Source organism: Melanotaenia boesemani, chromosome 16 (genome assembly GCF_017639745.1).
Source record: "Melanotaenia boesemani isolate fMelBoe1 chromosome 16, fMelBoe1.pri, whole genome shotgun sequence".
Taxonomy (NCBI): domain Eukaryota; kingdom Metazoa; phylum Chordata; class Actinopteri; order Atheriniformes; family Melanotaeniidae; genus Melanotaenia; species Melanotaenia boesemani.
Genome location: NC_055697.1, coordinates 13,627,453 through 13,640,353, shown reverse-complemented (window position 1 = coordinate 13,640,353; position 12,901 = coordinate 13,627,453). Strand labels below are relative to the sequence as shown.

At 38.8% G+C, this 12,901-nt stretch overlaps 1 protein-coding gene across 8 annotated transcripts in view; it reads right to left on the bottom strand.

Moving 5' to 3' along the window:
* adgrb3 (adhesion G protein-coupled receptor B3) overlaps positions 1-12,901 on the bottom strand; it is a 106,106-nt gene that overhangs the window by 34,292 nt on the left and 58,913 nt on the right. For 6 of the 8 annotated variants that reach the window (XM_042010294.1, XM_042010296.1, XM_042010292.1 and 3 more), the window contains 6 exons: positions 12,078-12,242; positions 11,347-11,448; positions 6,709-6,815; positions 5,564-5,761; positions 3,505-3,573; positions 580-688 (listed from right to left, as the gene is read on the bottom strand). In XM_042010294.1, the coding sequence (XP_041866228.1) occupies positions 580-688; positions 3,505-3,573; positions 5,564-5,761; positions 6,709-6,815; positions 11,347-11,448; positions 12,078-12,242 (750 nt within the window). The remainder of the gene's footprint in view (positions 1-579; positions 689-3,504; positions 3,574-5,563; positions 5,762-6,708; positions 6,816-11,346; positions 11,449-12,077; positions 12,243-12,901) is intronic. The other 2 variants (XM_042010293.1, XM_042010291.1) reach the window with 1 other exon arrangement.

Below are 12,901 nucleotides of genomic sequence, written 5' to 3'. Positions count from 1 at the left end.
TAGGGCATGTTCTGCTAATCAAGTCTTTCTCAAAGAGCTGCAAAACAGTGCAGTGTCAGACAGAATTATCTCACCTTCAAGTACACCATTAAAGTTTAATTTGATTATTGAAAAAAAAAAAAAACTTTAAAGCTATGAATGAATAGAGAAAGTCAATGATTAATAAAGGACTGTGGTCAGAAAAGAATCAAGTGAATAATAAACAAAATGGTGCAAAGGTTTCACTTTTCTAGTTTATTTAAAGGTAACTTGTTGTTTGTATCTTTTATAATTAACAGCAATTCTCTTATAGAGGTTCCTACGCTGCATATTTGTGATATTGAATTTGGTGTTAAGTGTCTTCAGAGGAATTTAGCTCATTAAGACCACAAGATCAGTTTTAATTATCAGTATTGATTTGCAATAATTTTACTCCACCCCAAACATCCTGTGCACTATTTATCCTAAATTAATGATTGTAGTAAAACTGACATAGGGAGTCAGCAGAGCACAAGTATTATGTGTCCACGTCAAGCAAAAATAAATTGTGATGTGGGCTAAGTGGCTGTGGGTTGGGAGGAAAAGACGACTGATTCTCACCCAAGTTTCCAGTCATTAGATAGGCATTGTGGAAATCTTTCATGCCCAGTCCAACAATGTGGATGAAATCCTCGATGACCTGCATGAGCTCCACTGCTCCAGGGTAGATCTGGACAAGAAAGAAAGAAAAGCCAACATGAATAGTCCTCCTATTATTTCACCAATGAAGCAGAGATGGGTGTTACAGAAAACATGTAAGAGTGCACAGTAAGAATTTTAATAAAGCATTAATCATGTTAGATATTAATTACAGAATTTTAATTGCATAAACCCACAAAATATAATAACCTACAATTTTATTTGTTAATTTAATTCAAAGGGTTGCTAGAGAAAAAAAAGAAACAATGATTACAGACTTACATATATTTGTAATAATATCCATTTTTTTCACGTGTGTTTTTAAAGGACATAACTATCCTTTTACATTTCCACGTAATTTAGCCCCAGCAGGTATTTGATTATTAGATATTATTTTGTTTTATAAATCTGACACAGATTTTAGACTTATAATTGTAAGATTATAAGTTCAAAAGTTCAATATTGTCTCACTTTTTACAGCTAATTTAATTAGTAAAGAAAACAACATATACAGAACAGCTAGCAACTAATCCAATTATTTATCACAACCCTAATTGAACTGTCCATGTGACATCAGCCTCAGAGCTGTAATCACCAGCTTTGCCAGCACAGTTGCTGGTTGGCTTCTCCTCCGAAAGGCCCTGCCAAGTTAAGGACGATTGCTTCGGTTCATGTGCTGCCTCATGGGCATCGGCACTCTGAGAGAATGTAAAGGCAGGGATTCAGCACCATGGACAGCGACACAGCTTGACCAGTGGCACTGCTGCTGGTCCAGTCTGATCTCTCCCTGAAGTAAACACATCAAATACACTCTAATCCAATAAATAAATGGCCATGAAACGATTGGATCACCACCCTGCCTGACATTCTAGTGGCTGTGGGTGAGATCTAATGAGAAGCTGGGATGCAGAATAGATGTGCCGCGCATGACCCCATTTTAGGCAGAGTCTTAACCCATTTGCCACTTTCAGAAAATAACAGCAGCACAGAGCAGTTCTGTAATACCATTTCAAATTCTTTATGTGATTTATGTCCAGCTGTACAAATATCATTACAGGACCGGAAAACAACAGTGTGAGCAGACAGTGATGATGCCTTGCAATTAGATAAAGCCTCTGAGTGGCATTAAGCAATTAACACCCCCGTCTGAGTTGATATTCAACAAACACCTGAGGCAGGTATTTCCCTTCTGTGTGTGTTTTCACATGCCTCTTCATGTGCTGCTAAGCCTGGCGAGTGGATCTGAGATGCAGAAGTCGAGAGCCTCTGACACAGCAGAGTGAAAGCCATAGTGAGGGAGAAGAGCACATCACGTCGCCCCTTCCGGCATGTCTGACGCAGAGTGCAGTCATGCTCATTCTGCTGGTCTCCATAGCAACCGTGAGATGTGAAGGCAGCAGAGGGAAATGGCTGCAGTGGAGGTTGTGTAGACAGAGCTCTTCCTTTCCTTGCCATGGTAACAGTGACAGGGGGTGAATATATAGTGATCTCTGCACAAAGCCAACTCTCCAGCCAGTAAAACCTCATAGTGAGGTGTTTCATGTGAACGTTTTGAATGTCCACAGCATGCTGTGAGTGGGTGCAGTGGAAACTGAGCTCATTAATGTAACTAAACTCAGCAAGTGAGAAAAAATGTTGGACTTTGAAGTCCAAGCGTCGCCTGTTGAAATCAGACGACAGCGCTCAACATATGTCCAAATTGTGATGCGATGAAACTAGACACCCACATCAATAACTACAGGTTTCTTTTCTGGGTGTTCAATCAGAGATAACATTTCCACTGTTTCCATTTCTTTTAATCTGTCTGTCTTTGTCTCTGACGCATTCTCACTGACGAAACTGCTTGTTTGTGAGCTCTTTCCACAGACAACATACCATTGGGGGATGCCAAACTAAAGCTCCAGTAAGTAAACATCTAATTACCGCCTCTATAGACAGCCAAGACTGGTACTCTTAGCAATGCTTATACTCCCTGTGTTTGTCTACCATCTTAGCAGAAGTCAGGTGTGGAGATATTGAGCCAAAAGAAAAAAAAAAAGCAATCTGACTTATTTTAAGGCAATATTTCAGTCATATGTCAGTCCAGGTGACAACCAATTTAAGTCAATTTACCAGTGAAGGTGACAACTGAGCAGATGCCTCTTTGCAGACTTGCAGTCATCACAGATGGTATCTCTGTCAGAGTCTGGATGTGTGTGATTTCAGGGTTCAGGTTGTCTCAGACACCAGTGGCAGTTTTGAAAACGAGACTTGCCACCTCTCAAGCTGAGAGATGTGTCCAACAGAGGACACAGCCAAAAGCCAAGCTTCATATATACACACTGAATCAAGCTCAGATTCTATTACATACAACTTAGCTGCAGTCTTGAAGCACATTGCCCCTTTTATTTGTAGAGGAGATTGAAACATTTTCTTTTTCATATGTTGCAGACAACGATTTGGAGTCTTATCAAGCAATTAAATGTCCAAACTGTTTGTTTATAGTTTAAAATCTAATTTAACTACAAGTCTAATCAAACTAGTTGCATAATCTGCATAAGCTGGGTAAAACGTACATGCAAAAGGAAGATGTCCTGCAGTGTTAATGGCTGGACTTTTTCTGTGGCAATGTTGCTGCCACCAAGTGGAGGTCTGAGGAACTAGTTTTCAAAATCAGGCCAGATGTTGCACCTGCTAAATGACCTCCTGATCATATGAGGAACTGAAATATTATCTGAAATCCAAGCTGACTTCTCTCTGTTTCTGCTATTCAGATGTAGTTAGTGCAAACATGCATAGAGCTGAATTTTGAGGCAAACAACATTCATGTAGAAATCTGAATTATTCATTGTCCTGCCACATGCTTACCTTTTGTGCATCTTCCCATTTCTCCTTATTTTCCTCCTCCAAGAGGTTGCTGATGATTTGAAAAAAGTTCTGTGGAAATTATGAAAGAGAAAACACATAACACACCCACACAACGTATTACAGGCGCTGCAGCAAGCTGCTTTTTATTTATTTATTTATTTATTTTTTAATCTTGATACCATGGGCTTTAAAAGAACTGTTATGTATAATATACTGACATTTGTGAATGCAGGAAAACATGGATTTCTATAAAGGGATAATGATGGTCCCTGCAGGGGCTGATAGCACAGGGAAATTTGCAGCTGGAACCATGGTGGCAAGCGGAAGAAGAAAAGATGGATTTTGTGGTTCAGCTCTGAAACAAAAATACACCTTAAAACCTCCTGCCGCTTGCAGCAAACACTTATTGCTACAGGAGATGAGTACAAGCTGCAATGAAAAAAAAATAAGAAAAGAAAAAAGAGGAAAAAGAATGTTTGAGCAGCTGTGTGGATTGTGTTCTTCAGCAGTGGAAAGCAGGGGCTGCTTGGGGTGCATGCCTACAGTAGTAATAGGACCCCTGTCTGATCTTTCGCCTTGTTATTTCGTCTGGTCTATAATGCGCCTGAGGGAGTGGCTCTGTCTCTTGACACAGACTATCTTGTTTTCTACTTGAATGCTTATGCTCCCTCTGGTGGTAATGTGCCCACTTTAACACTGCATTAGCGCACAGGCACACAGAGGGGTTGGGCTGGCTGAATGGTCTCCTGCCTGCCCCCCCACACACACACTATAGAGTTCTCCTAATAACCAGAGACAGGATGCTCTCCTCATCTCATAGATTTTCTATAGCAGAGAAAATGGCTGAATGGGGCCAGGTTCCCCATCCATGGCCAGCACATTTGAGTTTCATTTCCACGGAATATTAGAATGACCATACGCTTTACAGCCAGTGGAAATGGCTGATAAATGTGCATAAAGCAGCAAAAACTAAAAACTGTCCCTGACATTTTGTGGTTCAAATATCACTGAGCTTTGGTCAAATGGAAGTGCATAATTAGGTAATTTGACAATTTTATTGTAATCTCATTACCTATATCCTCACCTAATGCAGAAGCTGTATCCTCAACATGTTACAGTTCAAGCTCAAATAGTCTGGTGTCACTTAAGCAGGAGAGTTTCATTGATTTATCCTAGTTAATGTATTTTATTTATGCTGATATTTCCTTCTGTTAGGACGTGCAAAACACTCCCAACAACAGGAGTTATCTAAAATGCTAAAAAAGCTCAGTAGTCTGCAGATACTATACTGTGTGATTTGGGACTTACTAAGAGAACTTTTAAATTATTAAAGCAGGAATGATCTACTTTTATACTGAAAATGGCTGCTGGACAAGACATTTCTCTCATTTCCTTGTACAATTCCTTGCATCTCTGTGGGGAAGAATGGCATGAAAACAAGCTTGATAATGCAACAAAGCAAGATAAGAACCTTACAAAGGAATGATAAATGGGTATTAGATTAATCACTAACACATACACACACGTCTACAATATTCAAATTTTGTTTTGCTGCTACTATCACAAAGAGAGTATCAATTATCTCCCTCCTATTTAGCTTTCCCCCTAAACAAATCAAAATAGATAAATGGATAAAATCAGCATGAGGAAAGCAACAGCACACATCAGCTGTATCACACATGCAGCTGGACACCTTAAAGGACACAAAGAGGCCTGAGAAGGGTGTCTTTAGAAATGGCTCAGCCTTGAAGACATCAGATTGTCTTATTGGAGATGGAGGTGGGGCTTTGGCTATAATCTCCATCATCCTATTGACATAGAAAGGATCAGACTTCATTTAACCCCAACATGATGAGATGAAACAGCTTAGAGTGTATCAAGATCTCTTGATATGATAAAACCACACGACGAGTTTGTCTGTCTTTGTGTAATTTCAGACATGATAGAAAACATCTAACACAGTTGGTATCAAAATGCATTACTGTTAAAGGAACTGTTGACAAAACAATGCCAATGGACATTTTCACACTACTGTGGCAGGTAAGAGGTGTCCACTTACTTGCACATCATCTGATGATGGCTCATAGCTTGCCCTCTTGAAGGTTTCTGTCACATTGCGAAGAATCTCCACTGAAGAAAGCAAGTCACCTGCATAAAAGTTTCTCCTTTGGGTGAGATCCAGCAGGTTTTTAGTGACCTGGGACATCCCATCCCCTGCCAGCATCCTTTGGCCCTTTGCAAGGTGCCCCTGAACCTCCAAGAACAGGAGAAGACAGAACTTGAGGCATCGGTGTCCTCTGACTCTTTGAAAGCTATATGCTAAGTTACACATTTAGATTAAATGAAGTGCAAAAAATCAGGAAGAAAGACTCTGCTCTCTAAGGCCCTTTATTTGACACTTTTATCTAAGCCAGGCTGAACTGTATTGTGCCTTGCGGATGTTTTGAAATGAGCCAATATGAATAAAAGAGTTAACTGGAGCAGAAGACACACATTTAGGAAGGAACTGCACAGTGAAATGAAATTTCACATCATTGCACAGGTTTCATGCTCATAAATATACATTCACAGGTGCAGCACTATATGTATGTGCTATTTTAGCCTTTTATAAATGATTTTATTTTTAACACTGATGGAGAGTTTGAAAGTGACCTATTCTAGTGGAACCACCACTGTGTGTATGTAAAGGCAAGTGCAATAATGCAAAAACTTGTTTTAAATAGCATAATATAACATGCCCAAGCTCCAGTTAAAACCTTTTTTTATGTGACTAAAATGCCTCATTACACAATCAACAAAGAGAAGACAGTTTCATTGAGTTTCCCTGAATTTTTTCCCTGAATCATCTGTTCTCTCTTAATGCACTTAATGCCCATATTATTTTTTTTTGTAACTTATTTGAGCAGCTAATATTCAACAATGAATTTAATTAGCTTGTTTGGGGGGAGGGGGCGGAGAGAACAAAGACACAAATTACAACTAGCAAAACACTATAAATCAAACATGTTTAAGGATATGATGATACTCATTCATTAAAAGGGGAAAAATGACCAAATCTGTGTTTTAATTTGGTCTTCTGTTGAAAGTTGTTAATCTTTGGCTACAGTATGATGAAAATGGGGGGGGCATTGGGAAAACACTGGGGAGGTAATTTATGATACATTGGAAACAGAGGCTGTGAAAGGAAGCTGACTTTGCACCTACTGATTGCTGCAAGTATCTGAATTCATTTGTTATGCATCGAGCATAGCTGGGCTGCTCCCAGAAGGCCATACCACGGTGATCCAAAGAGCAGCGTCGACTAGTGGTGCCTGTGAGAGGGAAGAGAGACGGCGACAGATTTGGAGAGATGAATCAGTGAGGAAGGGATGAGAGAGGGGATGAACAGGCATAGAGCGAGAGAGAGAGAGAGAGAGAGAGAGAGAGAGAGAGAGAGAGAGAGAGAGAGAGAGAAGAAAAGAGGCAGGGTGGAATGAAAGGGGATTAAGACCAAGGGATAGGCAAAGAAAAAGCAGATGTGGATGAAGTGGAGAGGGGTGAGACAAAAAGAGAAAAAAAATGCTTTCATGAGAGACTTATCTGTTTTTCCTTTGTTTTATTTCATCACTCAGCATCAAAATCTGTAACTCTCATTAATGTTTGCTGAATCTGAAAAACATTTTCGTAGAAAGAAGCAGACAAAGAATTGTGTTCTGTTCAAACATATTTAAATAGAACTGGCTTATTACAACATACCGCACAGTCCCAAGGCTTTCAATATGCGCAATGTATGCCATGATGATAAAACTTGCAGTTGTTTACTCAAACATGCCACAGCTCAGCTGTGATAGCTGTCAGGCATTTAAACGGTGATCCTGAAATAGAAGAACCACCCAAAATCCACCCACATCACCATGTACAGCCAACATAAGGGTCCAACATCACACCTTCCCAGCTGTCGACCGGGTGGAGTGCACTTCACACATCCCCTTACAGCTCCAACACAGGTGCTTGACATCCTGAGGAAAACTCCCACAGTACAAAACATTTCCCCAGGCAAACGCGCTTCACATAAACTCTTTGCTATCTCTTGCTCACTCTGTTTCTCTCTCTCTCTCCATCTTTCACAGACTAACACACACAGACAGGAAGAGATCAAAGCCACACCTCCCACGCCCACCTTCTCCACAGCTCCGGCTTGGAGATATGCACCGAAGCCATGAGTACACACAAAACATCCCTATATGCTGGAAGCACCCATGCAGCACCATGAGACAGCCCACGGGGCAGCAGCAAAGGCCTGCTGCTTTACACCGTGCTGAGCATCTGTTTAGCTTCACTTGGGTGATTAATGTTACGGTGCCATGAATCAAACAAAAAATTTTGGCCCTTATTGCTGAAAGGAATGGGAGAACGATTATTTTAAAGGAAGATTAGACATTCGTTTAGTGTCTTTTGGCTTTGACATTACTAAATGTCACTGTAAACTGAGAAGGGCAGCTTGCTTATACAGAAATGACTAAAGGACACATATTAATATGACTGCATTCAAGAATTATTTGAAGTGTTACTCAAAAGAAATATGCAAATTGTCCCTATGTATTAATCCAAAAGATGAGTTTAAGTCAACATAGATAAATGTTAGTATTTGACACTGAGATGACCTGCTTTTACAACAATTCTTAAATGTACGTACTTGAAATTTTAATGTGAACTCAGCAGTATTTTAATGAGAAATGGCCTGGACCCCAGTTTATTTTTGTTTTCACAATGATTCTGCTGGAAAAAGTCCTATTTTGGATTTGCATGATGTTTATTAACTCCAAAATGTCTCAATTCCACACCTGCTAACACCAAATACTATACTGCACTTCTTAAAAAGCTCTTTACGTACCACCAAGGATTTATTTTTTTTTAGAACTGTATCTTCCTTAGCTTTGATCTCTGTTGAGATCAAACAAGGTCAGAGATAGAAACTTGAGGCCTTCACTGTGATTCCTCACCAATCTGTCATCTATCCTTGCATCATTGGTGAAGTATGTAGAGTAGGTTGAGTATGAAATATAGGTCGCTGGAGATGCATTTGATCAAATTCAAGGCTGCGCTCCACTGAGGCATTGACCTGCCACTGTTTACTTTTACAGCGTCCTGAACTTGGGTCCCATTAAAGGAGAATTTTTATTCAAACAGTCCTCCCCCAAGACGTAAAGTTAAATCAGTGTTTAATAACTGTGAAGGTCGAGATAAGTCAAGCCAACAAACTCTCAGAAGATATTAAGTGGACTTGACCATCATCCAGTGATGGAAAAACAAGAAAAATCACAAAAAATCTTTAAAAGGAACAACCATCTTCCGGTATTATCAGCCCAATGATCGACACAATGCCCAGAAACATCATGAAAACACCGAATATATTGATTTAGAATTACCCCCGTAATTCTAATGGATGGTTTTTCATTTACTTGCTAGCTACTGCAGGTTAATTTTCTTAGCGTTAACCTGTGAAGAGTTTGTTAAATAATCTGGGACTTTGATGCTTTAATTCCTCCCTCTTTTAAGCGAATGACTTGAATTTTAATTGATAATTGAGATTTAGGGCTCTCATCACATAGCATATGAAAAACGGTAAATGAACTTTAAAAAGCAAAACCTCTTATGCAAAATAATTAGTAACTTCAGGTGTCAGTGGAGCTAAAGCTTCATCAATCTTTTAATTGTAAAAATAATAAAAATGAAAGACATGCTTTTTTATGCTGTTGTTTAGTAGACTTATTTACTTTATCCTATGATATTTGTATATTTCTACAAAAAGGATGATGCTCATGTATGTTTTGTGCTCTAAATTACAGAAATTTAAGAACCTTTCTTTAGATTTAATATTTAATCTGTTCATTTACATTTCATTTTTCTTGATTTATCTTGCTCAAGAAATGTTTACAAATGCACAAATCGTCGTTCGAAAAATACAACTTGAACAAACGAATCTGCTGCATGTGAGTTTCCCCTCATCTTGTCCTCCCTCTTGCCTCTGGTGGCAGCTGTCCTCCATGATCACCAAGGTGGTGCTGATGGCACTGCCCTGTTCTTCTGATGACCTTGATAATGACAGTGACAATGGCTGAGTAGGTGCTAAAGCCCCTTAACACATTTGGATGCTTTGCAACATCCTGCATTCACATAGCCTGTTTTTATTGTGCTGCTTCTGCTGATCAATATTTCATCTTTGCTTAGCACGTTTATCAGTAGCCAGTGCATATCAGGCTGACCTGGAAAAAGGGACCATCTGCACTTTTACAGCTTCTCAGTGAGGTCTTAAATTTGATCTTGTTGCAAGTCAAAGGTTGAGTAGTGTTTTTATTTGTTCATCTATGGATCCATAATCTGGGCCTTGTGAAACTGGAAGTGTAACTAATGACTTTACAATTAAACTAAATCTGATCTGAATTATTTTCTGTCATCATCTTTGTGTGTGTGTGTGTATGTGTGGTCAGTTTTGAGGAAGAAGGACACTGCTTAAACATGAACATATCTAGTTGCTGTTATTGTGGTTCTCATGCAAAGTGATTGTCGTTTGAAGCTAAGTGTATTTTGTGTGCTGTAGATTAGGTGCATAAAAACATTTTAAATCCACCAGCACCAACAAGCACATAGAACAGAGATCTGATTTTCCACAGTTTGTGAATCTAATATCAAACATAATTAATGCAAAATAAAAAGTGTTCATTTATGAGGAAAGCATCGCACTCTGTCTGGTCTTTCTCATTAAGACATTTTTGATGTTAATTAGATTCTGAAAAGTAAAGGTCTTATTTTTGCAACAATATAGAACAAAGACACACACACTCCAATGCAAGCTGAAATGTGTCACACAGTTATTGGCTATAAAACTAATGCCAAGCCAGAAAGCTAATGTCATGCTACTAAATCTTACTCTGCTTAACTTAGCCGCAGGTAAGCCATCTGTGAATAACAGTGGCTTTGCTACAAGTTTGCCAGTTAGCCGTTTATGGTTGTGGAAGAAATGTCAAGAAAGAACATCAGACCATTTCACTCCTGCTTACTGTGCCAATCCAACGTACAACTGCCACATCCATCAGCTCCTTATTGTCCTGTTTGTCAGCAAAATGACCTTCAGCTAGAACAAAAGTAATCTGGATCACAGCAGATTTATCAGATATTGCACTTCTTTTGTCTATCCACAGTTTTTTTTTTTTTTTTTTTTTTTAGGAGCTGGGCATTAATGTCACATTTTTACAGAACTTGAATCCTTTTCTTTCAGTCCACATATTACTGCCTCTGATTTATGCCTAAAAACAGACCTCAGAGTAGCTTTCTTTAACAATTTAGCACCAGTATCACATTTAAAAACTTTCCCCATCTAGTGCTCAGGCTGTAGGCTGATAGGTACAGCCTTGAAATGCATCACTGCATGTGAAAATGAACTAAAAGGATATTTGCCCTTTTATTCAGAAAGCGAAACAAACTTGATACCACCTATAGCTATGTTGTCATGTCTTGCTGATTTAACCCACCATGCAAAGATCAGCTACTTAAAATAACAAAGGGGTGCCAGTATACTTTCTATATTTAGGGACTGCTCTCTGTAGGGTAGAAATCTAGCCTTATTCATCACACGGTAGTTAAATCAAAAGCAAATTCGTACAATGATAGAATAACAATAGACTAGAATTGCAGGGTAATTCTCCCCACTGTGCAATGACGCTTGCAGTTGTTAGCAAATTAGTGTGATTCAAACCACCATTTAATGAAAGTAAGCCAAATTCAAGTCAATTTATTACACTCATTTTTAGCAAAAGACCCAAAAATCAAAAATTAAAGCCTATATGTTGCTTTTGTCCTTACCTGTGGCATTGGGTGGGCATCTGTTGAAGGCCAGCTCTCCTGAAGGGGTCCGTCTCCACACCATTGACACAGCATAGTCCTCTGGACAAATCTCATACGGTGCTGGAGAGCAAAGCGATATAAGTGATGCTACAGCAAAGCAAAGGGCTTTCATTTGTATTTCTCATATGATGCAAGAATTTCTTCATACTCCATACAAGGAGGTATGGAAATATAGGAGATCAAAGCTGAATAGTGTCATTGAATGCGAGCATGGCTGCATAACAATAAAATGATCCCTCTTCTTAAATCATAGCTATGAATGGTTTAAGTGTGACAAGATTAAAAAAACATTTTGATGTTTTCGTGGAAAAACACTGCCTTTACTTCACAGAACAGAAATATTAAAGGACATAAGATTTCAAAAAGAGACTATTTTGGAAATCATATAATATGCTTTTTGATGATTTTTCAGTAGGTCCTTAAAAGCCATTTCCATTCCACGAAAACTGACCTAAAAACAGCTTTCTATGGAAAAGCCAAAGTTCTTATGGAGTAAAATGCTTGATGTTGAGCTCTTTTTCATGTAACTTTTCTTCTAATCTAACAGAATCCCTTAAATGATACTGTGACTGAGTTGAAGTTTGAACTTACTGAAAATGTCAATTACTCTGCAGACATAATTATCTGTCCACTTTCACTAAACTTCATTGTAAATATCCAGACTTAAGACTTTTTATTCTCAGATTTACCTGGACAGCGTTGGTCACTGCACTTTCGGACTTCTTCTCCATTTCCATCACACTGCTGCCCAGTCACTGCTGCCCCCTGACACACCCGTGCTCGTCTCTGCCATCCGCCATCGCAGGACTTAGAGCAGCCGCTCCATGGACCCCAAGGATTCCACTGGCCATTTGCTAAAATAGAATCATTCACAGTAATAAACTCAAAATGTGTAAAAGAACCCCCCAAAACTCAAGATGATTATTGTAAATATTTCGTCTTGTGCCCTTAAACTTTTAGTATGTTAAATGAAAAACAACAAAAAATCCTTTAAATATGTGTCTAAAATGTGTTTTAATTATTCCAAATGTAAAACATATTAAAAAAATTGTCAACAATACAAAAAAAAAAATCAAGATTACATTAATAAATAGTGTCCTATGATGTAGTTTATGGCAACAAAAGCTGCTCTGGGAATCACAGTCGGTCACATCACTTGGTCGATTTTAAACCACATTTATGCTGAACTGTCCAAAACTAGCAGCATGTTTTACGCCCTTGTAATGAACACTGTTAAACTGTGTATTACACACATGCACACACAAAAAGAAAGTTCCCCTTCAGCAATGGAGTAAATCACATGTCCTTGTCTGAATGGAGAGGTACAACACCCTGTAAGCAGGAAACACACTTTACTCTTATTTTAACCTCCACTTATCCCTTCCTTCACATATGTGACCATATTTTATGTCTTACAACTAACCTCTGTCAGGATTGCTTCTGGAGGAGGGGGGGGAACAGAAACCATCGTGACCTGTTGGCTGAAACTATCCGTAAGACATTGATCAAATCC